The sequence below is a fragment of the Myxine glutinosa genome, chromosome 12 (assembly GCF_964187855.1).
Source record: "Myxine glutinosa chromosome 12, kmMyxGlut1.1, whole genome shotgun sequence".
Lineage (NCBI taxonomy): Eukaryota > Metazoa > Chordata > Myxini > Myxiniformes > Myxinidae > Myxine > Myxine glutinosa.
The window spans coordinates 102,367,443-102,391,766 of record NC_136272.1 but is presented as its reverse complement, the minus strand read 5'-3'; the positions used below and the strand labels follow the sequence as shown (position 1 = coordinate 102,391,766).

The 24,324-nt window shown below is 43.1% G+C and overlaps 1 protein-coding gene across 2 annotated transcripts in view; it reads left to right on the top strand.

Moving 5' to 3' along the window:
- Positions 1-24,324, top strand: part of LOC137437704 (E3 ubiquitin-protein ligase SH3RF1) — a 209,694-nt gene that overhangs the window by 168,012 nt on the left and 17,358 nt on the right. Inside the window, exons 6-11 of one of the 2 annotated variants that reach the window (XM_078766140.1) lie at positions 6,060-6,170; positions 11,326-11,456; positions 12,482-12,652; positions 18,639-18,850; positions 20,651-20,970; positions 22,924-23,156. In XM_078766140.1, coding sequence (XP_078622266.1) covers positions 6,060-6,170; positions 11,326-11,456; positions 12,482-12,652; positions 18,639-18,850; positions 20,651-20,970; positions 22,924-23,156 — 1,178 coding nt within the window. Of the gene's footprint in view, positions 1-6,059; positions 6,171-11,325; positions 11,457-12,481; positions 12,653-18,635; positions 18,851-20,650; positions 20,971-22,923; positions 23,157-24,324 lie in introns of both variants that reach the window. The other variant, XM_078766139.1, reaches the window with a different exon arrangement.

The window sequence follows — 24,324 nt, the reverse complement described above, 5'->3', positions numbered from 1 at the left end:
GGCCCATCATTTTATCTCACAACCAAAGTACAGAGTACCACGTGCTTTGAGCTGCAAGACAAGGTTGCTCTGGTAACGAAAGCTTTGGGAAATCTACGGACGAACTGCAGAGGACTTCACAGGGAGTGACATCAAACTTTGTCCTTGTTTTTAATTTAATTTTAGGCCACAGACTTAAGTTATCAACCCTAGTATTATGTTGTTTGGAGTAGAACAGTCTAACTAAGAAGCTTTGCAAATACACGACCTGAAAAGTTTAACCAAAGCAGACTGACCTTCTTCTTCTTCCTCTTTCGTATGCAGCACTTGGCTGCGGGTGGCATCATTGGCTGAGAGGGAACAACTGTGGCACTATAGATTACAGCAGGAATTTGGAATTTGTTTAGGATGCCGGAGGTCTTCCAATAGCTCCCCTGGTCTTCTCAATGGACACTGTGGGATCTTTAAGGTCCACCAACTAATCCTGGCAAACAGTAAACCCAGAATGACATCCATCCAGAGGAGCACACATATATCGATGCCTCATCCTGCTTGAAAAACTCCAGGATGTCAGTTTGTAACCGGGTTGGGATTCAAACCCAAGCTACACAGCTCAGAGGCAAGTGTGATGTCCTCTAAGCTATCCTGGAAGCCCACCATTCTCAAGGAAACACAAAAATGCCAAGATATGGAGATAACTGGTGCAAAATAGTAACAAAAGGTGGAGAGACCAAAATCAGTGGCTAATATAGTTGCTTTGATAATTAAACAAATAAAAGACAACCAATCACTTTAAGCACAACCCCTTAAAGCAGATAGCCGATCGCATACAATCCATACATGTTTTATGTCAGGTCGCACTTGCTTTTAGTGGCTGGAGAGGTTTTGTGTTCAAAGTGGGCATAGTAATCAGCTACAGCTTGGAGCAAGGCCTGACGAGCAAACGATGTGTCACGATTCGCTGCCAAAATTGGATCAAAGGCCCCAAAAAATACCAAAGGTTCCTCTCAAGACTTTGATGGGGCATGCTTGCCATGGGCCCTGTCCTGTTTTAGCTTACCCACCAATGTCACTGCAATCTCTCTAAATGCAATCTGCTCGGACACGTGCTATTTAGGGGAGGTTGGGAAAAAGCTAGAGCTTAACGACCCTGATAACATGGCTGTGCAGGCCGAGCTTATGGACTGATAACATTTGCATATGGGTGTAGTGAATGGATCTGGCTGATGTTGTGCCTGTGTGGGTGGAGCATAGAGACTCATAACATTCATGTGTGGGTGGAGCATAGAGACTCATAACATTCATGTGTGGGTGGGACTTAGGTGCCCTGATAACATGGCTGTGTGGGCGGAGCTTATGGACTGAGAACATTTGCATATGGGTGTAGTGAAGGGATCTGGCTGATGTTGTGCCTGTGTGGGTGGAGCATAGAGACTCATAACATTCATGTGTGGGTGGAGCATAGAGACTCATAACATTCATGTATGGTTGGGGCTTAGGTGCCCTGATAACATGTCAGTGGCTGGAACCCGGTGACCTTCATAGCATGTCGTTGCAATTGGTGTTAAGTAAGTGTAATAAAGGACCCATGGGAGATCAAAGCCGTGATCGTTTTCTGAACGTTATGATGGAGAGTTGGGAGGGATAGGTAGTTCAGGTTACCTGTTCTTGCTGACTCTACGAGTAAGATTTCTAAAACCGACTGATTTCTTTTCTAAACGTCTGTGTCATCATTGTGTTGACAATTGACTGCATCCAGACCTTCAAGGTTTACACGTCATTGTGTGGACATGTCCCCACCCATGTCGACCAAAGCTGTCTGAACGGATCACTTGTTTTGTCTGGGATTCCGTGTGCAAATGTGTGCAGTGATTTGGGTTGTATGGGATTGCAACCCGGCATCCTAGCATCAAGCGCTTAGTTGGGAATGCCACGCAGGTTGCACATACGTGTGTTCGGGCCTAGATATTTAGCGTAGAAGCCTTGCGAGTCATTTATGAGAGCCATATGGATCCCTGGTGATTTTCTTTTGTCCTTTGTTCACCCAGGTTTGATCTCTGATTGCACTTGATGGCATTCAAAAATATGACGACTTGGATTGACAAGTCACGTGCTTCCATCACAAACGTCGTGATGATTTTCTGTCTCGGACAGTGCGCTTCTCTTTAAGCATGAATATTGCTCTATCCGCTGCAGTTGCTTGTACCTAACTGTGATTGCTGAGGACACCAGATAGTATCTGGAACCAAAATGTACCATCTGCCACATGGACCCGCTGTCTTTCGCCCCACCAATCACAACCAGGAAACATGACCGTGGTTTAAGCATTCGGGTGTTATACGGATATGAGTATTGAAGTTCTCCATGTCAAGATCCAATCGCGTCTCTTGCCGGTAATTGGGCTAAGTTATGTCAATGTTGCCAACAGGTCGTGCAGCATTTGCTGTTATGGGATACAACCTGTTCCTTGATTTGCTGCGTTATCAAGTTCGGGGTTTGATACGCACACACACACCCATCGAATGTCTCACATGTACATGGCAGGATCTATGTTTTGTCAACCTCTCATGGACTGACGGATTAAATTTTGGTGAATCACCTGAAATCTGTCCCGAAATTGCGATGTGATAGGGGAACTTGTTGGCCTTTTGAGATGCCAGACATCTACCAAAGTATTGGTTACTCCAGCATTGCAAAGCGTCCTATTGTAGCTTATCCATTTAATCATTGGAACTGCATGGAGGGATCCCTGTGTATTAAATATGGGAAAATAAGGTGGCATACATTGAGAAGTTTTAGTTGGGCAAAATGAAAAGGTGACAAAGGGGCGAATGAGGGAGTTGGAAAGGAGAGTGTGGATTTAGGAGTAATAAGAGGAGCGGAAAAGGATAGAGTATGGCACATACTGTACTTGGGATCAAAATCCCATATTTTTTACTTTTTGCGTATGGGATATCTATATGGCCCATAATAGTGTCTTTAGTACATCTTTGTTAGAAAAGCTGCTTCAAATCACTGCCCTGAGGACCGATCACACATGTGACCCTTTTTCTTTTTCCTCCTAGGATGTGTCTTCCTGGCATTTTAACGCCAACACCTCACAAATCGATACCTAACAGACGGGATAATGCTCTAAGGGTCTGAAGGAGAGGAAGGGATTCCAGTCGATAAAAGTGATGATCGTTCGTTTAATGCGATACGAGTTGTTCCGGTTTTTTGTTTTTCCCCTCAAATTGCACAGCCGGGCCAGATACTTCCCGTGATAGATAGATAGGAGGAGGAAAATGACTTTTACTGGTGACAGAACAGAAATACGACAGGAACAAAAAGGTAAATGCTTGGGCCCATTCAAACTCATTGTGAATTGTGACGTCACGTCTGAACATGCCCCATCACGTTGGTTTCTGCAGTCAGCATTTCCTGCCAGTCAGAAGCAACTTCACTCACTTGCTCTCTTGTTCCAGAAGAATAATTATTTTTGTGGTGCACCTCAAGGATATATCGAGTTTGATGGAAGTGACAAAAAGTCAAAACATCTGATGTATTTGTAAAGCAAACCCTGTTTTCAGGAAGCAAACACCTCATTCATCAAGTATGAGCTTGTCCCGAAACGTCTGGACATTCTGGTCACCGTGTCTCCATCCGTGATGATCGGGACATGTTGTGTGATGCTTGCATGTCGTAAGCGGATCCGTCGTAATGGTATTTACGCATCGATGGCTTGATTTGTGGAAGGAGTGCAACAAGTGATCAAGGACATTTTCTCATGCACTAATTTTCTGTAGTTTTTATAAATACTCGTATATTATGTATTCATCCAGTCATGCACTGTGCCTGGCTGCTGGCTGCTGGCTGCATCATTCCTGGGAATGTGGTTGGCACTTGGCATTGCATAGAATGCCAGATTTGGGCAGGAATTTGGTATTCGTCCAGGGTACTGGCCTTCTTGCCTACTCTTTGCAAATTTGGTATTTGCCCATGGTATTGGCTTACTCTTTGCGAATTATGAATTTGCCCAGGGTACCAGGCTTACTCACCTACTATTTGCGAATTAGGAATTTTTCCAGGGTACTACCTAACTCTTTACGAATTAAGAACATGGTATTTGCCCAGGGTACTGGCTTACTCACCTACTCTTTGCAAATTTGGTATTTCCCAGGGTACTGGCCTATTTGCCTACTCTTTGCGAATTAGGAATTTGGTATATGCCCAGTGTATGCTTACTTGCCTACTCTTTACGAACTAGGAATTTGGTATTTGTCCAGTGTATGCTTACTTGCCTACTCTTTACGAATTAGGAATTTGGTATTTGCCCAGGGTACTGGCTTACTCGCCTACTCCTGGCAAATTTAGTATTTCCCAGGGTACTGGCCTAATTGCATACTCTTTGTGAATTAGGAATTTGGTATTTGCCCAGGATACAAACCTACTCTTTACGAATCAGGAATTTGGTATTTGCCCAGGATACAAACCTACTCTTTACGAATCAGGAATTTGGTATTTGCCCGGGATACAAACCTACTCTTTACGAATTAGGAATTTGGTATTTGCCCAGGATACAAACCTACTCTTTACGAATTAGGAATTTGGTATTTGCCCGGGATACAAACCTACTCTTTACGAATTAGGAATTTGGTATTTGCCCAGGATACAAACCTACTCTTTACGAATCAGGAATTTGGTATTTGCCCGGGATACAAACCTACTCTTTACGAATTAGGAATTTGGTATTTGCCCGGGATACAAACCTACTCTTTACGAATTAGGAATTTGGTATTTGCCCAGGATACAAACCTACTCTTTACGAATTAGGAATTTGGTATTTGCCCGGGATACAAACCTACTCTTTACGAATTAGGAATTTGGTATTTGCCCAGGATACAAACCTACTCTTTACGAATTAGGAATTTGGTATTTGCCCAGGATACAAACCTACTCTTTACGAATCAGGAATTTGGTATTTGCCCAGGATACAAACCTACTCTTTACGAATTAGGAATTTGGTATTTGCCTAGGATACAAACCTACTCTTTACGAATTAGGAATTTGGTATTTGCCCAGGATACAAACCTACTCTTTACGAATTTGGTATTTGCCCAGGATACAAGCCTACTCTTTGCAAATTAGGAATTCGCCGACTATTTGCTAATCAGTAAATTGGTATTTTCCCATGGTACCGGCCTACTTGCCTACTCTTTGGGAATTAGGAATTTGGTATTATACCAGAATACTGGCCTACTCTTTGCTAATTTGGTATTTGCCCAGAGTATTGGCCTACTTTTTTGAATTAAGAATTTGGTATTTGGCCAAGTTACCGGCCTACTCTTTGTGAATTAGGAATTTGCCCAGGGTACCGGCTTACTCGTCCAATATTTGCGAATTTTGTGTTTGCCCAGGGTACCGGCCTATTCACCTATTCTTTGCGAATTAAGAATTTGGTATTTGGCCAAGGTACCGGCCTACTCTTTGTGAATTAGGAATTTGCCCAGGGTACCGGCTTACTTGTCCACTATTTGCGAATTTTGTGTTTGCCCAGGGTACCGGCCTATTCGCCTATTCTTTGCGAATTAAGAATTTGGTATTTGGCCAAGGTACCGGCCTACTCTTTGTGAATTAGGAATTTGCCCAGTGAACCTCAGGACGCTTTTTCAGACATTTCGGGACCAGAATGTCCAGACTTACTCGTCTAGTATTTGCGAGTTTTGTGTTTGCCCAGGGTACTGGCCTATTCACCTATTCTTTGGGAATTAGGAATTTGGCATTTGCCCTGTGTAAAGGCTTACTCGTCTTCTCTTTGCGAAGTAGGAATTCGGTAGTTGCCCAGGGTACCGGTCAAGGTGCCGATGAATGGGTGGGTCCCTAATCCAACTTCCAATCAAATGGAGGGCACACTCGTTGATGTGACTTTCTGTCAAGAAAGCACCAAGATGACATTTTATAGTCAGATAGACATCTGAACCCAGGCTAGATATGTCAAAGCCGAGTGCACGACCTCAATACTCCCCTGTGAACATGTGTGATTACATTTTAGAATTTATTTTATATTTCTTTAATACATTCCTGTTTCTCTCTTCTCACAGATATACATCGGCACGACTGGCCTCATCGTGAGTCCGTCCTGCTCCAGCCCCATTACGACCACAGCTCCAGTCAGCTGTCTCTCAGAGCCGGTGTCTTCGAGCGGCAGTACGGTGAGCACCCATTTGTCGGTGATGGCAATCGTGAGCAGCTGTGACTCCCTGCTGCACGGTACTTCGTCCTGGCAGGATGTGCGAACCTCAGGACGCTTTTTCAGCATTCACGTGTCTTGCTTTGCTTTGATAATCCAAAGGCATCCTCTCGCATTTTATTTTAACAAACAATTTTCCTTCCTGTCCACACCATCTGATTCGGTAAATTACCTCCCACTGTTTACACCCACACACATTCCGATTTCATTAAGCATTCGGCATTCACTCCAGCTGTTTCTGACACCACACCGTGCGCCGGAATTCCTGTGGAAAGCAGTTGGAGGTTTCTGCCGGAAACGGGCAGATGGAGCTGGAGTTTTGGGACCGAACAATGCCGACATTACTCCGCCTTTTGTTTGCATTAGCCGAGAGTCCACAAACGACGGTTAGACGGACAGGTTGCTCTGTTCTAGCTTAGGCCTCACCACAAGCACATAGGCCTTGTTATTGTCGGCGTTGCTAACTCAAAGGCTTGCTTCAGCTCTCCTCTTGCTATTTAAACTCCCACGTCTTGCAGTTCAGGACTTGATTAAGTTTATACCCTTCATGCCCCTTCTCTCATGTTTTTTAAAAACACAAAACTGTTTCCGTCTTTTACGAAAGCTTGAAAACTTGGAGTTGAAATTTCCCAGTCCAAGAGTTTGACAACGGGAACAAGCTGCAGGATTTTGGGAATTGAAGAGGAAAGGAAGGCGGTGGGGGCGAGGGGGTTGGTTCACTGGAACTTTGAGCGTGCGTGAAGGCAGCATATTGGACAAGGAAGCATTCTGCAGAGTTTTCAAAAGCTTTGGGCCAAGCATTTGGAAGGCATTGAATGCAGACACCACACGAGGTTACGAGCTTGCATTTCATTTCCAGCTGGTTTTCATTGAAATGCGGTTTGCAGAAAGCAAATGGGCGTTTTTACATTCACATTTTGCATGGCAAATCATACTGGTGTGATGACACGTTGCGTACCACATGGGTGCCTGGTGCCACATGGGTGCTGCCTGCCTTTGGCCTTGCACTCTCATCATCTCTCTTCCTTACCCTCCTCTACTCCCAATCCCAAATCGAGAGGAATTAAACACAGCTGCCTCAGGACTGTCCCCGTTCACCTCACAATCCCCTTAACTTATTCGGTTACCCCACACATCTCCCCCTCCCTAATACACGTCAGTGGAAAACATTCCACATCAAAATCCATCAGGCCCAGGGGTATGTCAGCAAGAAAATAATCTTTTCAAGGACCAGTACTTAGGGCTGGGCTGGTCTTAGACATTTCATGTGGGACAACGGTGACAGAACAGCTTCAAAATTCTTCTTTTTTTAAACTCCTTCTTTTTCCCCCAAAGAGTAGGGAAGAAGCAAAAAAACATCAAAGAACAATGTTAAAAACACGTTAAAGAAGGAACTTTTAATTTGTTTTGGGTTTCTGACTTTCAGACTTTGACTTTTGACTTGACTTTGTTTGTTTTGGGTTTGGGTTTTTTGGTTTTGGGTTTTGTTTTGGGTTTGGGTTTTTGGGTTTTTGGTTTCCAATTATTTTTGTTGTTTGCCTTTGCTAAGCCGAGCAGTATAGGTTTGGCCTTTTTTTTTTTTTTCAGTTCTACCTGTGTACGCACATCTGTTCAAATTTGTCACTCCTTTGCTCATCTTGTGTCTTTAATTGGATGAGGCTTGCATGATGTCCTTGCTAAGCCACGCAGTATGCTGTTGAATATGAGCCTCGACATATGTATGCCCAAACATGGACAACTTAAGATACCATATATTTTTCATGTATGGCTCAACAGAAATGGCTCAATTGTTACCCCTTCTCCCCCTCCATCCGCACTCACGACATACCGCTTACGTAATACATCTCGGATTGTCCGCAATTGCCTTCATGGATAGGTATATGTAAAAGCCCCATACATCTCGGATACTGCAACATTGATGCATTACACACTTTTTTTGAAATAGAAAATCCCATCTCATAAAAAAAACAAAAACCTTAAGTACAAGGAGAGTGATGTTTGGGCTGTGTTGCCGTGTCCGTGTCTGCAACATGTGGGTACAGGTCGAACGGACATAAAGCTCAGTAAATGCACTCTTATATCGTGTACAACTTTTGTATTAAAGTTGAGTCAATATTTAGATTGCTGTAAAGTTCACTTTTGACTAGTACATTGGAAATAAGTGAATTGCATCGACTCGGTGCATTCTGGAACGTTTTTCTCTGGATGCAAGCCACGGGTGCCTGGAATATCAAAAGCGCTTCGAACCAAGAAAAATGTGTCTGAAAATGAATGAATGTGAGTGAGTGTATATGTTTTTAGGTTATTGATTCACGGTTGGATAATTTATCGAGAAACCAAAGTGTCACAAACAGTCCTTCAATCAAGACATACAGAAGATATTGGAGACGGAGTAATTTGGGCCATCTAATTTGGCACATAGTTCGTAAGGAGGATGGGACAAACCGTACATGTGTGGACTACCGGAAGCTTCATAAGATCATTGTATTTGATCCGAAGCCATGGCAAATAATTACTGTTAACAACCTCTTAACAGACTTTACATCATAGAGGACAAAAGACGTTAGGGCCAGGTAAATTACACGGATTACATTATATCTATGAAGAACTAAGTCGCTACATCTCAACTAGTCTATCCCTAAATAATATGTTACCACTCATCTGTCCACATTAGGACGTATAGGTGTGTGCTTAGGTATGGTTGTATGACCATATGCATATCTGCATGCTTGCGTCCATTTGAAGCAATCGTTGCTTTGAGAGTACTGCGGAGGCCGAAAGAATTGTTGGATCGATCCGTCCGCGGGTCTCTTCCTATCAAGTTCTAATCCCAGTGCTGATGTAAGCCTTGGGTCATGCTCCAACTGGTCATGGACAAGATGTCTCATGTTATCCAGTGCTAAATCACAGGGTATCACTCATTAAAATATCTTAAGATATTTGATCTGGTCTGCTTTTCCAAGATAACCATTCAAGGATACTTGTGAGGAAGCATGGTGGTTACTGATCTTAACGAGGCAAGACGGTATGTATGCACACTCTGCTCGATCCACACAGAGATTTAGGAACCTGTGCATCAGCCAGCTTTTTAATGTTGAATTTAACGGCTCCAGTCATGGACGATATAGTCCTCATCGCGGCCAGGCCTTAAATAAAAGAGCTGCAGTGATAGTAAAGTGAATAAAGAATAGTCTAAGAGTTTTTGAGGAAGTATAAAATCTGTTTTTTGAAAGGGGGAAGATCATAAGTGTTTGGAAAGACATGAGAAGGTAAAGATTTCCATAGTTTGGGAATGTTGGGAAAGAAACAAACATCATAACGGCCCACCCTTGAGTTGCCAATGGCCACACAATAATCATGAGATGTAGTGGCTTGTTAAGTATTCTGTGGTCTTGCTAATGGTGGAGGTATACAAGCAGCAAGTTCTTGGGAGCAGAAACCAAAGTAATATCTGTAGAAAAGAGAAAGAGAGCAAACTTTGCGGTGTAATTCGAGCTGTCGAGTTTTGTGGTCAGATGGGAGAGTTGATAAGTCGGATTACTTTGGATTCAATTCTGTCCAGTAAGTATGTGGAGCTACAACCAAATGTGAGAGCAGTACTCTATACAAGGACGAATCAATCCTTTGATAGTTGAAGCAACTGTTGAGAGGAAAATAATCTTCCACATCTGAACAGGACTCGTAGTTTATTCGAGGCAGATTTAACTATTTGTGTAATGTGTGGATTCCAGGATAAATTTGATGTTAGGGTAATACCTAGTAGGTTTCTTGTTTGACATGGTGTAATTGTAGAGCTTTCAAAGGAGATTGGAGAGTTGAGATTAGTTCTAGAGAGAGATGGGAAGAAATTGAGTTTTAGAAGCATTAAACTTAACCGGATTACATTTTCCGCACTGGGAAATATTGTCCAAATCCGAAGTCAAAGAGGTGGGTGTGATCAAATGAGATGTAGATCGAGGGAGGGAAGATGGGGCAGATGGGAAAAACAATGAGGAATGTAATGTTGAGTCGTCAGCATGCGAATGCATTTGGTTATTTGAGAAGAAAGAAGGTCATTGGTAAAAAGAAGGAAGGGTGTTGGAGACAGAACAGAACCCTGAGGGGCACCACTGTTGATAGGGAAGGAGGGAAATGTTGAACCATCAACAATTACGGAGATGGAGCGGCCGGAGAGAAAGCTCGATATGAGAGAGCAGAGTGAAGGACGGAAGCTTGGATATCAGACCCCGATGCCAAACTCTGTTAAAGGCTTTTGAGATCCAGCTTAAATGCCCCCACCAAAGGAGGATCAATGAATACTTGCCGTAAATTATAAAAAGCACCGTCATGCAATTTGCTCGAGCTTTTGACGAATAAAGTACCGTGAGTGGGGACAGCAAAGCTGAGTTATTTGGATTTCTTATGATCCGTGAGATTGCTCTCAGGGTATAGGCTAAGATTCCAAAGGTTTTGCCGCTTGCCAGCATGCGCTTACGCTGTTTTTAAGCTTCTCTCATTCTTTGGGAAAGCGCCTTGAGGCCTCGACTCCATCACATGTCTGCAATGTAGACGGGCCGGCGGGTAGAGCAGCCCTTCATTTCATGAGATAGATCAATTACCTGCGATAACTTAATTATAACGTCACAGTGAAGGTCCCCTACAGCCTTGTGTTGCCTTCTTAAGGTCTCTAGAGAAATTATTTACGGTGTTTTCGGAGCCCGTTGTTGTACATGCTGATTAAAAAGCTCGCACCTCGTGCATTGCCATTTCTATTTTTGAGTATCCAATTAAGGAGGGAGTAGTTGGTGGAACTTTCTTCGCATGGTTTGAGGTTTGCAGGTTCAAATCCAACTCTATCCTCAAATGAAGACAAAAGTAGGTAATGTAGGACAACATAGATGCAGCTCCCAGGAGACGGATGCACAAAAGGACTACTGGAGAGATAATGCGCTCAGGTGCACCTGAATCGAAAAAGCCGGAAAACTTGTAAATGGAAACTTTACATATGAACAAAGACTATTGTTAAGGGCATCATTGTTTCTCAGAATGTTTTTACTTGACAGCTCATTCATGGATTACCGTTGCCGATTGTGATCTCTGTCTATTTGTCCCTCTTCCTTTACCGACACCTTACCCAGCAACCATCAGAAGGTTCAACAGTCGCCACCCCATCCGCTGCACCCGTACCCTCCCAGGCAGCCACCCCGGCCGTTCCAGCTGAGCCCACGCCTGTACCCAGGCCTCCCTATTCATTCCCACTCATCCAGATGTGAGACACAGAGCACCACATGCCAGAATAATTAAAATAATTAACTGATAAATAAAATTCCTCCTACTCTTCTTCACTTTTCTAAGGGGATAAGATTCCTCAGCATTATTTCCTGCACCTTGGTCTGTGGCTGCAACCTGAGTCACTATCACATGCGCCTTCAATCCCACCAGTAGTGCTTTTGTTAACTCCACTACCAAAGGTGGAGGGAGGGTATGTTTTCACCCCTGTCTGTGTCTGTTGTCTGCGGTATGCTCTCTACCTAGTGCCATTTTAGTTTACAAGTACATTAGTAGACAGCGGAGAAAACAACGCAGTATATACCGGAAAATATGTATGATTTGAACCTGGGACCTCAACCTTATGATGTGCTAAATTTTTCAGGTGGGAATGAGCTACACGCCACTGATTGTTTTCACTGACGTACTGGACTGGTGGTCTCACTGTTAAGCTTTTGTTTATTACATGTTACTACATGTGTGTAATGATTGGTGTGAGACCATTTTTACACATGGGTTTTATAGTAGAACCTCAAACAAAATTACTGTTTTTAAAAGAATCATGAAAAGTGTGATTTTTGGCTCTTGTTTAAAATACGATGGAGTACCGAACGGCCTTTTTGGAACTTTGTGGAACACCTTCACAAAAAAATTATATGGTTTCTCATAAAATATCATTCAATCTCATCTGACCTAATGAGAAGTTCTTGAAACTGAGTAAATCCTACTTTTTGACATTGAGTGAGCAGTTTCAACCTACGATGTACATTCTTTGTGACGAGCTTATGCTTTACATGGGGGATTCTGGGATTGAAAATTCAAATTCCTGAGGGTTTCGAAAAACAACCCCTTATTTATACTCCCCTTTCATTGACAGAATGTCCATCAACCTCTGCATCGCTCGACCCAGAATGATTTATCGATGCCGTCTGTCTTTAATATCGCTCCTCAAACTTCACTTAAGAGTCGAACAAGAGAAAGATTTAAAATATCAAACGTACTAATGGTGGAATGACTTTTCTCCAGATACGTGGCGCTGTACCCGTACAAGCCCCAGAAAGCCGACGAGCTGGAGCTGAGGAAGGGAGAGATGTATCGGGTGTTGGAACGCTGTCAAGATGGCTGGTACAAAGGTGCTTCGCTTCGCACTGGCATCGCAGGTGTCTTTCCTGGCAACTACGTTATGCCAGTAAACAGGTGCGTTCCTGATGCTCGGAGATGTTGTCTTTTCTCATGATACTCGACTGGGTTTTCTCCTCACAAATGCAGTCATCAATATCCATGTACATTTTGAATTCAGGTGTTCTAGAAACACGAGTATGCTTCTTCAGATATATTTACATACACACAGGTGTCAAGAGGGTGAAGGGTAAAGAGGAGGAAAAGAGTGCTCAGATGCACCTCAACATGAAGAAAGAGTTAATAATTATAATTTGACATTCCTTACAAGGAACTTTAATGCAGGAGGAGGCAATTAGGCCCATCAAAGCTATGGTTGCCAACTTGTGGTTGTTTGTCCATGCTCTATCCTTTTAAATGCCAGGTGTCAAGCAAGAAAGCAACAGGTACCATTTCTAAAATCTTTGGTATGACTCAACCGGGTTTCAAACCGCCGACCTCTCAGAGCTTTAACCATTACACCACTGAGTCGGTAATGGGCGACTGACCACTGAAAGGTGCATGTGAAAGAGGGACATGGTCTCAACAGGTGTAGGCTCACAGGTAGAAATGGTAGAGACCATGAGGTTGTGGTGGGTAGCAGACTTGCAGGTGGCAGAGCACAAAATAACAGACTTGGTAAAAGAATTCCACAGGAGAAAGAAGAGTGGGACGAATGAATGGGTTGAGCATTAATCTTAGTTAACTTTAGTTTAGACAAGTTGAGGGTTTTTGATGGAATGTGTAAGTGAGCTGGGATGTGTAAGTGAGCTGGGGAGGATGCTGGCAGCAGGTGTGAGGTTGAGCAAACCGAAAGAGAGAGGGTGAAAGACTGTAAAGCTAACAAACAACTTGGAGTAACCAAGAAACAGACCCTGACTCAACCTTTTTGATTCCATGGTCTCAAGAGAGGCAAAAAGCTAATGAAGGAATTGGTCTAGTACTCCAGTGGAGGATTCTCAGGAGAAGGTTGACTTTTGGAAGCACGTTTGGAGATACGATCGTCCCAAGACAGGTTATAGCTGATTGTGATGCCCAGGAGATCCAAAGACTATACCTCTCCTCGAGACTGATTGGGGACATTGCCTACTCGGTACTTATGGAGGACGAAAGTGAGGTTGTGGGATATTTTATCAAGAGGAATGTTTCAGATGGAACATCAGTTGCATATTTTCTCGAGATTGGCAGCGAGAGATGCCACCGCCACAGTGGAGAGGGAAGAAATGGTCATGCGCAGGGTGGAATAGTCAGTTAAAGATACAATGGATCTTTCAATGATGAAGAGCAGTCATTGGTGTCGACAAAGAACAGGATTGGGCCTATAATGAAACGTTGAGGGATACCAGCTCCAAGAGGTAGATCTCAGGAGAAAATGCCATCCAATTCTTCCTTGTCTCCTATCGAACCTGTCCACCAAAGTTCGTCTCAATCCATCCATAACTATTTGAGATATCCTGCTCGTAGACAAACAAACGGACAGAGGTGAAAACACAACCTCCGTCCACCTTCGGTGGCCGAGGTAATGAATCTATATGTTCCATGGAGCCAAAACAAAGAATACCATCACTTTACTACCTGAAACGAAAGATCTGATATTTTGGTAGTAATGCATGTATAAATTGATATCCATTGGAAGTTGACATGGTATATGGGTTTTGTAATCTGAAAAGCAAGAGTTTGTCATTTAGAGGACATTGACCTTCAAAACACAAAGATCCTGAAGACCGTACACCGACCCCGTGCAAGTTAACCATTGCTCTAGCACAGGTCCGCACAGCGATCATTCAACTAACTTTTTCCCCCCTTTAAATGTTACTCTCAGTGAAAAACAAAACCTTCATCTACACAAGAAATGAATTCAAAATCTCGAAACCGATCAGTTTGACCATTTCCGTTCGTGTGGACCACAATTCAGCACGAAAGTTCATTAGTTTATTTTTCTCTGTCACTTGTGGCTCTAGTATTTATTATTTCAGTGAAAGTTTTGTTTTAACTGAAGAAACGCTACTTTGTCATGTGGTTTAATAGGTGTCGGTAGCCACTTCCACACACCCTAACCCCCTCTTCCAAACCCTCAACTTTCCACCTTCCTTCGCACATCTCCTACCCTCTCCCAAAAAGCCACAATATGTGGTCTTCGTGCTCTGCCTTCTATCGCAGTGCATTTCCAAATAGTTTGCTTGGCTATGAACTTTTAAAGCACCCTTTTATACTCGTGCATGCTCGGAATATTTTGTAAGATTTGTTTTATAGTTAACAGGTGGTTATCATGTAACTTCGTTTAAATAAACCAACCACCACCTTTTGAGTGGAGCTTAGTTTTCACGGTTGCCCTTTGTAACCGAAGATGGTTGTTCACATGTGACGACCTGAGAAGTTCAATCTGTTTGTGGTGTAGGAGCAGATGGTTGTTCACATGTGACAACCTGAGAACTTGAATCTGTTTGTAGTGTAGGAGCAGATGGTTGTTCACATGTGACAACCTGAGAACTTGAATCTGTTTGTGGTGTAGGAGCAGATGAACCGGGCAACCGCACTGAGATAGCAAGCGGTATAACCGGGTAACATGGGATATCCGAGAAGATCAGACTAGTTGCTACTGCAGGTTTAGGCAGGAATTTGTAATCTGTTCACGGTGCCGGTGATGCTTCACCTACTCTTCGTGAAAGACACCATGGTCGGGATCCTTAACGGCCACCAACGATTAGCGCTGGCAGACGGGCCTTCCAGCCCAACATCCTTCAGATGGACGACGCACACACTGACGCCTCTCTCTGCATGTGAAACACCAGGGTGAGAGTTTATAGCTTGGGTCAGGATTCGAACCCACACTAGACAGCTCAAATGTGAGTGCGCCGACGTCTAGGTCATCCTGCCAGCCATCAGCTTTACCATCCGTCACTGCATTGTGAGATGTGACTAGTAAAACAGAAACGACAATTTGTTGGGGGTCAGCAATAGTCGGGTCGGGGGAGCAGAGGGGTTGCAAATAAATATTGCACCTTGTCCTCTAAATTTCTTTGGAAAAATAATTTTGAATTACCAAATCCCTTTCGCGTCATCCCCAGTAAGGCTGATATTCCGAAGCGGGCATAGAGGGGAGACAGGAGTGCTACGAGGGATAGAGGTGTCACTTTTCGGTCGTTTATCAAGTTACCTGACACCCGCATATCTTAGCTCAGGGGAGATGTTGTCAGGTATTTGAAATATTCTTTGTTTTTTTTGACTAGGGATCACTGCTTTGTTTCTCCCCACATTGTGTCCTTTAACCACTGCTCATTTTGGAGTGCAGAGTCAGCACGTCACGTTTGTTCAACTCCACCATCTATGACCATCCGTTGCCCATTATGAAAATAAACGTCTTGGATACATGGAACGCGCTGTGTAAAAATGCAGAACTCGCACGTGTGTTTTTACCCAATTTGATTAAGATTCATTTTTGAACCTTGATGTGGACGGAGGTTATGTTTTCACCCCTGTCTCTCTGTTTGTCTGTCAGTGAGCAGGATCTCTCAAACCGTTAAGGGCATATACGTACTGACGAAATTTGGGGGACAGATTGCATGTGTCGTGTGTGTTACAATAACTATTTTATTCGATTTTGGTTCAGGTCCGGATGCATATGTGGCCTATCAGTGGGATACAAAACGTAAACTGTTCAGCCTGGTGTGCGCTCTACTGAGTGTGGAGTTCTACCGAGGTCCATGCTGGTTTGTTTTGTTTCCACCTGACATTATATTTATCATTTATCGAATTTTCTTCACCCCTCATTTTTGTCTTTCCTCGACTTACTTGGACATGATGTTTTGTCGCATGTGTTTGGGTATTTGCTCCATTTCCTTGGTCAATCCAGTTCATGGTTCACGATAATGATTCGGGAATGCTTTCAGCACTCAGTCTCAAGTTCTTTCAGCACTCGGTCTCGAAGCTTTTCAGCACTGGGTCTCGGGTCTTTTCAGCACTGGGTCTCGGGTCTTTTCAGCACTGGGTCTCAAGTCTTTTCAACACTCGGTCTCGAGGCTTTTCAGCACTGAGGCTCGAGTCTTTTCAACACTCGGTCTCGAGGCTTTTCAGCACTGGGTCTCGGGTATTTTCAGCACTGGGTCTCAAAGTCTTTTCAACACTCGGTCCTGAGGCTTTTCAGCACTGGGTCTCGAGTCTTTTCAACACTCAGTCTCGAGGATTTTCAGCACTGGGTCTCAAGTCTTTTCAACACTCGGTCTCGAGGCTTTTCAGCACTGGGTCTCGAGTATTTTCAACACTCGGTCTCGAGTCTTTTCAGACCTTGTCTCGAGTCTTTTCAACACTGTCTCGAGGCTTTTCAGCACTGGGTCTCGAGGCTTTTCAGCACTGGGTCTCGAGTCTTTTCAACACTCGGTCTCGAGGCTTTTCAGCACTGGGTCTCGAATCTTTTCAACACTCGGTCTCAAGGCTTTTCAGCAATGGGTCTCGGGTCTTTTCAGCACTGGGTCTCAAGTCTTTTCAACACTCGGTATCGAGGCTTTTCAGCACTGGGTCTCGAGTCTTTTCAGCACTCAGTCTCAAGTTTTTTCAGCACTCGGTCTCGAAGCTTTTCAGCTCTGGGTCTCGGGTCTTTTCAGCACTGGGTCTCAAGTCTTTTCAACACTCGGTCTTGAGGCTTTTCAGCACTGGGTCTCGAGTATTTTCAACACTCGGTCTCGAGTCTTTTCACACCTTGTCTCGAGTCTTTTCAACACTCAGTCTCGAGGCTTTTCAGCACTGGGTCTCGAGTCTTTTCAACACTCGGTCTCGAGGCTTTTCAGCAGTGTGTCTCCGGTCTTTTCAGCACTGGGTCTCGAGTATTTTTAACACTCGGTCTCGAGTCTTTTCAGACCTTGTCTCGAGCCTTTTCAACACTCGGTCTCGAGGCTTTTCAGCACTGGGTCTCGAGTCTTTTCAACACTTGGTCTCGAGGCTTTTCAGCAATGGGTCTCGGGTCTTTTCAGCATTGGGTCTCGAGTATTTTCAACACTCAGTCTCGAGGCTTTTCAGACCTTGTCTCGAGGCTTTTCAGACCTTGTCTCGAGTCTTCTCAGCAGTCGGTTTTGAGTCTTTTCAACACCCGGCCTCGAGTCTTTTCAGCAGTCGGTTTTGAGTCTTGTCAACACCCAGCCCCGAGTCGAGTCTTTTCAACACTTGGTCTTGAGGCTTTTCAGCACTGGATCTTGAGGCTTTTCAACACTCGGTCTCGAGTCTTTTCAACACCCGGCCTCGAGTCTTTTCAGCACCCAGCCTCGAGTCTTTTCAACACTTAGCCTTGAGTCTTTTCAGCAGTCGGTCTCGAGGCTTTTCAACGCTCGATCTCAAGGCTTTTCAGCAATCGGTCTCGAGTCTTTTCAACACTTGGTCTTGAGGCTTTTCCACACTCGGTCTCGAGTCTTTTCAACGCTCGGTCTCAAGGCTTTTCAGCAGTCTGTCTCGGGTCTTTTCAACGCTCGGTCTCGAGGCTTTTCAGCAGTCGGTCTCGAGGCTTTTCCACACTCGGCCTTGAGTCTTTTCAATGCTCGGTCTCGAGGCTTTTCAGCAGTCGGTTTCGAGGCTTTTCCACACTTGGTCTCAAGTCTTTTCAATGCTCGGTCTCGAGGCTTTTCAGCATTCGGTCTCGAGTCTTTTCAACACTTGGTCTAGAGGCTTTTCCACACTCATTCTCGAGTCTTTTCAACGCTCGGTCTCGAGTCTTTTCAGCAGTCGTTCTCGAGTTGCAAGACTGCAGTCCTTGTGTAATAACAACCACGATGCAATTGGGGTTTGCCAAACACAATGACACTGATAAGTTAATCTCCATAACCTATATCAGAGATCCGAATTAAAAATTCATTTCCCCAAGGAAACGTTTATGTTCGATTGTGGGGATAGCAATATCCATCTTAGTATTTAATCGTAAAGATCTTGTTTTTTTAACCACAATGTTTTGCTTGCGTTAATACTGCTCACTTTTAATTCCTTCTTCTTCTTCTTCTTTGTTTTTACAAAGCTACAATCGCGTGTGTTTTGTTTCCAGCAGGAGTGCTCCCCCGCAAAAGCAAACCCCTGCCACGACCTCCGCTAATGGTAGGAGTACCATGGCAACAACCCCAGTTACTGTGGTAACAACCCCCCAAGTGGGCCATTCGACCAGCAATGGGAGCCCCAGCTCCGCTCCTCCCACCAGCCCTCGACTCGCTGCAGCGGCGAGGCAGGCAAGCCAATTGGCAACGCAGAATGGGATGAGACCAGGTACTTGCAGGTTTGGCACCGGGAATCAAACCTCACTTTGAAGATTCCCTTGTGCTATTTTACACACTATGGTTGATGAAGTGTTTAATGTGGTTTGGCGATTATAAAGCAAAGTGAAATGGCAGTTGATCGAGCTGGTCTGACACGCACTGCACTACGGTGTTGAAAATATGGACCATTGGTGTGATGATGAAAGTGCTTGTGTTACTACCGCGTGAATGATGTAACCATCACTTTGCATGTACGCATTATCAAGAAAACACCTGGACACATTTAGAAGCTTTGACACCGTTATAACTCTCGAGTGCAAATGAAGAGGGTGAAGGAATACTTTATTACACATTCATTCACAACTCGGATTGAAGTAGAAGAACAATATTTTTGTCTCTATCTCACAATATTTTTTGTCTCTGTCTCTCACAATATTTTTTGTCTCTATCTCACAATATTTTTGTCTACATCTCTCACAATATATTTGTCCCTATCTCTCACAATATTTTTGTCCCTATCTCTCACAATATTTTTGTCTCTATCTCTCACAATATTTGTCTATATCTCTCACAATATTTTTGTCTATATCTCACAATATTTGTCTATATCTCTCACAATATTTGTCTATATCTCTCACAATATTTTTGTCTCTATCACAATATTTTTGTCTCTATCTCTCGCAATATTTTTGTCTCTATCTCTCACAATATTTTTGTCTCTATCTCTCACAATATTTTTGTCTATCTCTCACAATATTTGTCTGTATCTCTCGCAATATTTTTGCCCATATCTCTCACAATATTTTTGTCTATCTCTCAATATTTTTGTCTATATATCTCACAATATTTTTGTCTCTATCTCTCACAATATTTGTCTATATCTCACAATATTTTTGTCTATATCTCTCACAATATTTTTGTCTATATCTCTCACAATATTTGTCTATATCTCTCACAATATTTTTGTGTATATCTCTCACAATATTTTTGTCTCTATCTCTCACAATATTTTTGTCTATATCTCTCACATTATTTGTCTATATCTCTCGCAATATTTTTGTCTATATCTCTCACAATATTTTTGTCTCTATCTCTCACAATATTTGTCTATATCTCACAATATTTTTGTCTATATCTCACAATATTTGTCTATATCTCTCACAATATTTGTCTATATCTCTCACAATATTTTTGTCTCTATCTCTCACAATATTTTTGTCTATCTCTCACAATATTTGTCTATATCTCTCACAATATTTTTGTGTATATCTCTCACAATATTTTTGTCTCTATCTCTCACAATATTTTTGTCTATATCTCTCACATTATTTGTCTATATCTCTCGCAATATTTTTGTCTATATCTCTCACAATATTTTTGTCTCTATCTCTCACAATATTTGTCTATATCTCTCACAATATTTCTTGTCTATATCTCACAATATTTGTCTATATCTCACAATATTTGTCTATATCTCTCACAATATTTTTGTCTCTATCACAATATTTTTGTCTCTATCTCTCGCAATATTTTTGTCTATCTTTCACAATATTTTTGTCTCTACCTCTCACAATATTTGTCTATATCTCTCACAATATTTCTTGTCTATATCTCACAATATTTGTCTATATCTCACAATATTTGTCTATATCTCTCACAATATTTTTGTCTCTATCACAATATTTTTGTCTCTATCTCTCACAATATTTTTGTCTCTATCTCTCACAATATTTTTGTCTCTATCTCTCACAATATTTTTGTCTCTATCTCTCACAATATTTTTTGCGTCTCTCTCTCGGTCTGGCTCTAGACAAGCCAATGGCAACCGTTCCTCCTATACAGTCGCAGTCTGGTTCCCCGCGGGCACCCCATCCCGCTCCGCGACCCATGGTCTCTCAACCGCTGGCCCCGCCGTACCCGGGAACGTGCTCCTCACCTGCGTATCGCGCAACGCCTTCCCTCTCGGCATTGGCGAGCGTGGCGAGTGCCATCACTCCTCCCAACGTCACGGCCACGAGTCTGGACGATGCCTCGGGCTTGGCTTCGGCCACGGCTCCTGGAGTCTCGGGTACACCCTCGGTGACCGTGCCTGCGGGCATGGCTAAGAACGACCGAGTTGACAAGGACAAGGTATTGGACCGACAACGGTACAATTACGAAAGGACCGATGTTTATTGTTTTTATATAAATTCATGTGACGATGAAAATAATTTTGTTTTTTGATAGATTGAGCAAATTCTAGTCATTTTAAAGGGAAAGCATGGAATTGTTCACTGCTATAAGTGATCATGAAATGCAGTTGTCTGACAATGGATCGTCCACACTCGGAACTTTTTGGCACACGTGACGTCACACGTGAATAATGCACTCGTATTGAGTTTCATGAGTGCGTGCTTTAACACACTCCGTGCCTGAGCCTTTAATTTGCGATTGCTTTGCTGGATCCCAGCAGCTCATTATTTCAGAGCATGACCCTTTCCTGCCTGGCCCACCCATAATGCATTTCCCCAAAATGAGTTCTTTTGTGTTGGAGGCCCTGGGATTGCAGCTTGTTTCATTTAGTATAATATTCCGTTTATTCCACCCACTCCCCTTCCCTCCATCCTTAGAAATACAACAAGTTGACCTCATATATTTAGTAGAGTTTTGCTTTTACCGAAGGTGGATGGAGGTTATGTTTTCACCCCTGTCTGTTTGTCTGTCCGTTTGTTTGTTTGTGAACAAAATATGTCAAAGTTGTGGACGCATTCGGACGAAATTTGGTAGAGATGTAGCGTATGCCACAAAGACGAAATGAATAGATTTTGGTGAAGATCCGGATCCGCATCCGCCACTAGAATTTTCAAAGTGATTCTTCACCATTGGGAGATAGGGCCAAAAACGATACATAGCAGGATATCTCAAAAAGTTGTGGACGGATTTGGACGAAACTTAGTGGACCGGTTTGGTGTCTGACAAGGACGATTCGATTCGATTTTGGTGCAGATCTGAATATGGATTCGGATATGAGAATTATTTAATTTTTTTATTGAATCTTCACCATTGGGAGATCGGGCCAAAAACGATACATAGCAGGATATCTCAAAAAGTTTTGTATGGATTTGGACGAAACCTGGTGGACCGGTTGGGTGTCTGACAAGGACGATTCGATTCGATTTTGGTGAAGATCTGAATATGGATTCGGATATGAGAATTTTTTAATTTTTTTATTGAATCTTCACCATTGGGAGATCGGGCCAAAAACGATACATAGCAGGATATCTCAAAAAGTTTTGGATGGATTTGGACGAAACTTGGTGGACCGGTTGGGTGTCTGACAAGGACGATTCGATTCGATTTTGGTGCAGATCTGAATATGGATTCGGATATGAGAATTATTTAAGTTTTTTAAGTGAATCTTCACCATCGGGAGATCGGGCCAAAAACGATACAGAGCGGGATATCTCAAAAGGTTATGGATGGATTTGGACGAAACTTGGTGGACCGGTTGGGTGTCTGACAAGGACGATTCGATTCGATTTTGGTGCAGATCTGAATATGGATTCGGATATGAGAATTATTTAAGTTTTTTAAGTGAATCTTCACCATCGGGAGATCGGGCCAAAAACGATACAGAGCGGGATATCTCAAAAGGTTATGGATGGATTTGGACGAAACTTGGTGGACAGGTTTTGTGTGTGACAAGGAAGAATCGGTTAAAATTTGGTGAAGATCCGAATCCGGATTCAGCTAGTAGAATTTTTAAAATGATTCTTCACCATTGAGTGATATGGCCAACCAGGCGGAGGTTTGCTCTCTACTGAGTGCCGTTCTAGTTTAATATGATTTTGATTTAAATTCATCCGATCTCTCAAGCCGAATATGCATAATGGATTCTTGTCGTTACGATCCATTCTTCCGTTGGAGCAGAAATCGAGGAAAATGCTATTGATTTGAATCATAAGGCCCAAATTTGCTTGTCACGGTTCTTATAATTACATTTCGCACTTCAGGACCAAAACACGATCATTGGAGTCGCTATAGATTTTGCTTTTCCAGATGGACACATGACCCCTATGTCTTTTTGTCTGTGCCACCCGATAGAAGGAGTGGAAAGGAAGCTTCCTGAAGATCCTTTCGAGCGCTTCTACCAAACGTAAATCACGTTCTCCTCCTCTCTCCTCATCGCCACCTGCACCGTCGTTAGAGGACTCACAGCCGATGGGGGCCGAAGGACACACTCGGTCGTTGACCCCACCTATAGCACCTCCTCCGAGGCTGCCTTGTTCCGCCATGGCACCCGCTCGGCCGGAGGGCAAGACCCTTCCTCGGGAGAGGTAAGCTCGACTCCTTTACAGAACCTTCCTGGAACCATAACAGAACGTATAAGTGAAGACTAACCTTCATTTAATGCGATTCAAGGCCACACGCAGGGCTGAGACTGCGTGAAAATGCAATACCTGTTGGGTTTGCCTGTTTGGTGTTCCCATCTGAATACTTAGTTCACATTGTTGGGTACCCAGGTTCAAACCCCATAAACGATATGGATATGTTCATTGTTTACTGTCCTTCTAATTCAACTTTGAGTACACAGACATCAACTAATGGCTTTAGCTCCAAGACAAGCCTCAGATGAATGTTGAATAAAACAGAAAGGAATGCATCTACAAAACGTTAAATATTATTATAACATATTACACTGTAAAACATGTATAATACATTCATTTGTTGGCATATGTACCAACCACGTCTTTTGTGGTCATTTCAATCACTAGGGCATGCCCGTACTATATCTATATCTAAAATTATATCCCCCCCTCTATTTACATGAAATGGTTTGGTCCATGAAATGTTTTGGTTCATTCGCAACGCCAAAGCGAACGGCGAACGCTTTACATGAAATGGTTTGGTTCATGAAATGTTTTGGTCCATTCGCAACGCCAAAGCGAACGGCGAACGGCTTGCGAGTACAGTGACAATCCCCCCGGGGTTTTAATTAGTTTTAAAACATCGTTTAACGCCAACATAGCGCCAACATAGTTTGCCGACGGGAAATAAATGAATACGCTCTCAAATGTGCCATCCGAGGCAGAGTGTGTTCGCCACGTTCGGCACACGCGATAGCTCGCTGCTCTCTGATTGGTTGAATCGTTTTTTGGACATAGCTCGGTAAGTAATTGTCCGATTAATATGAAACCTTGAAAAGGCACATCCTCGGGTCCCCAGCAATATACCTGGCAAGTTTCAAGTATATCGGACCCGTGGTTGTCGAGAAACAGCGGTCACAGACAAACAAACAAACGTACAAACAAACAAACACACAGAGATTACTGGAATTATAGATAGATGTGGTCACTTGACTTTTTTGTATAGAAAATCGAGGCTCATGGAAAAGCGAGGTGATGGAGGATAAAAAGGCAATGAATTGATAGTTGTGACGGCACTCGGAAGAGGAAGCTGAACAGTTTACGTTTTGTATCCCACTGATAGGTCGGATCTGGATCC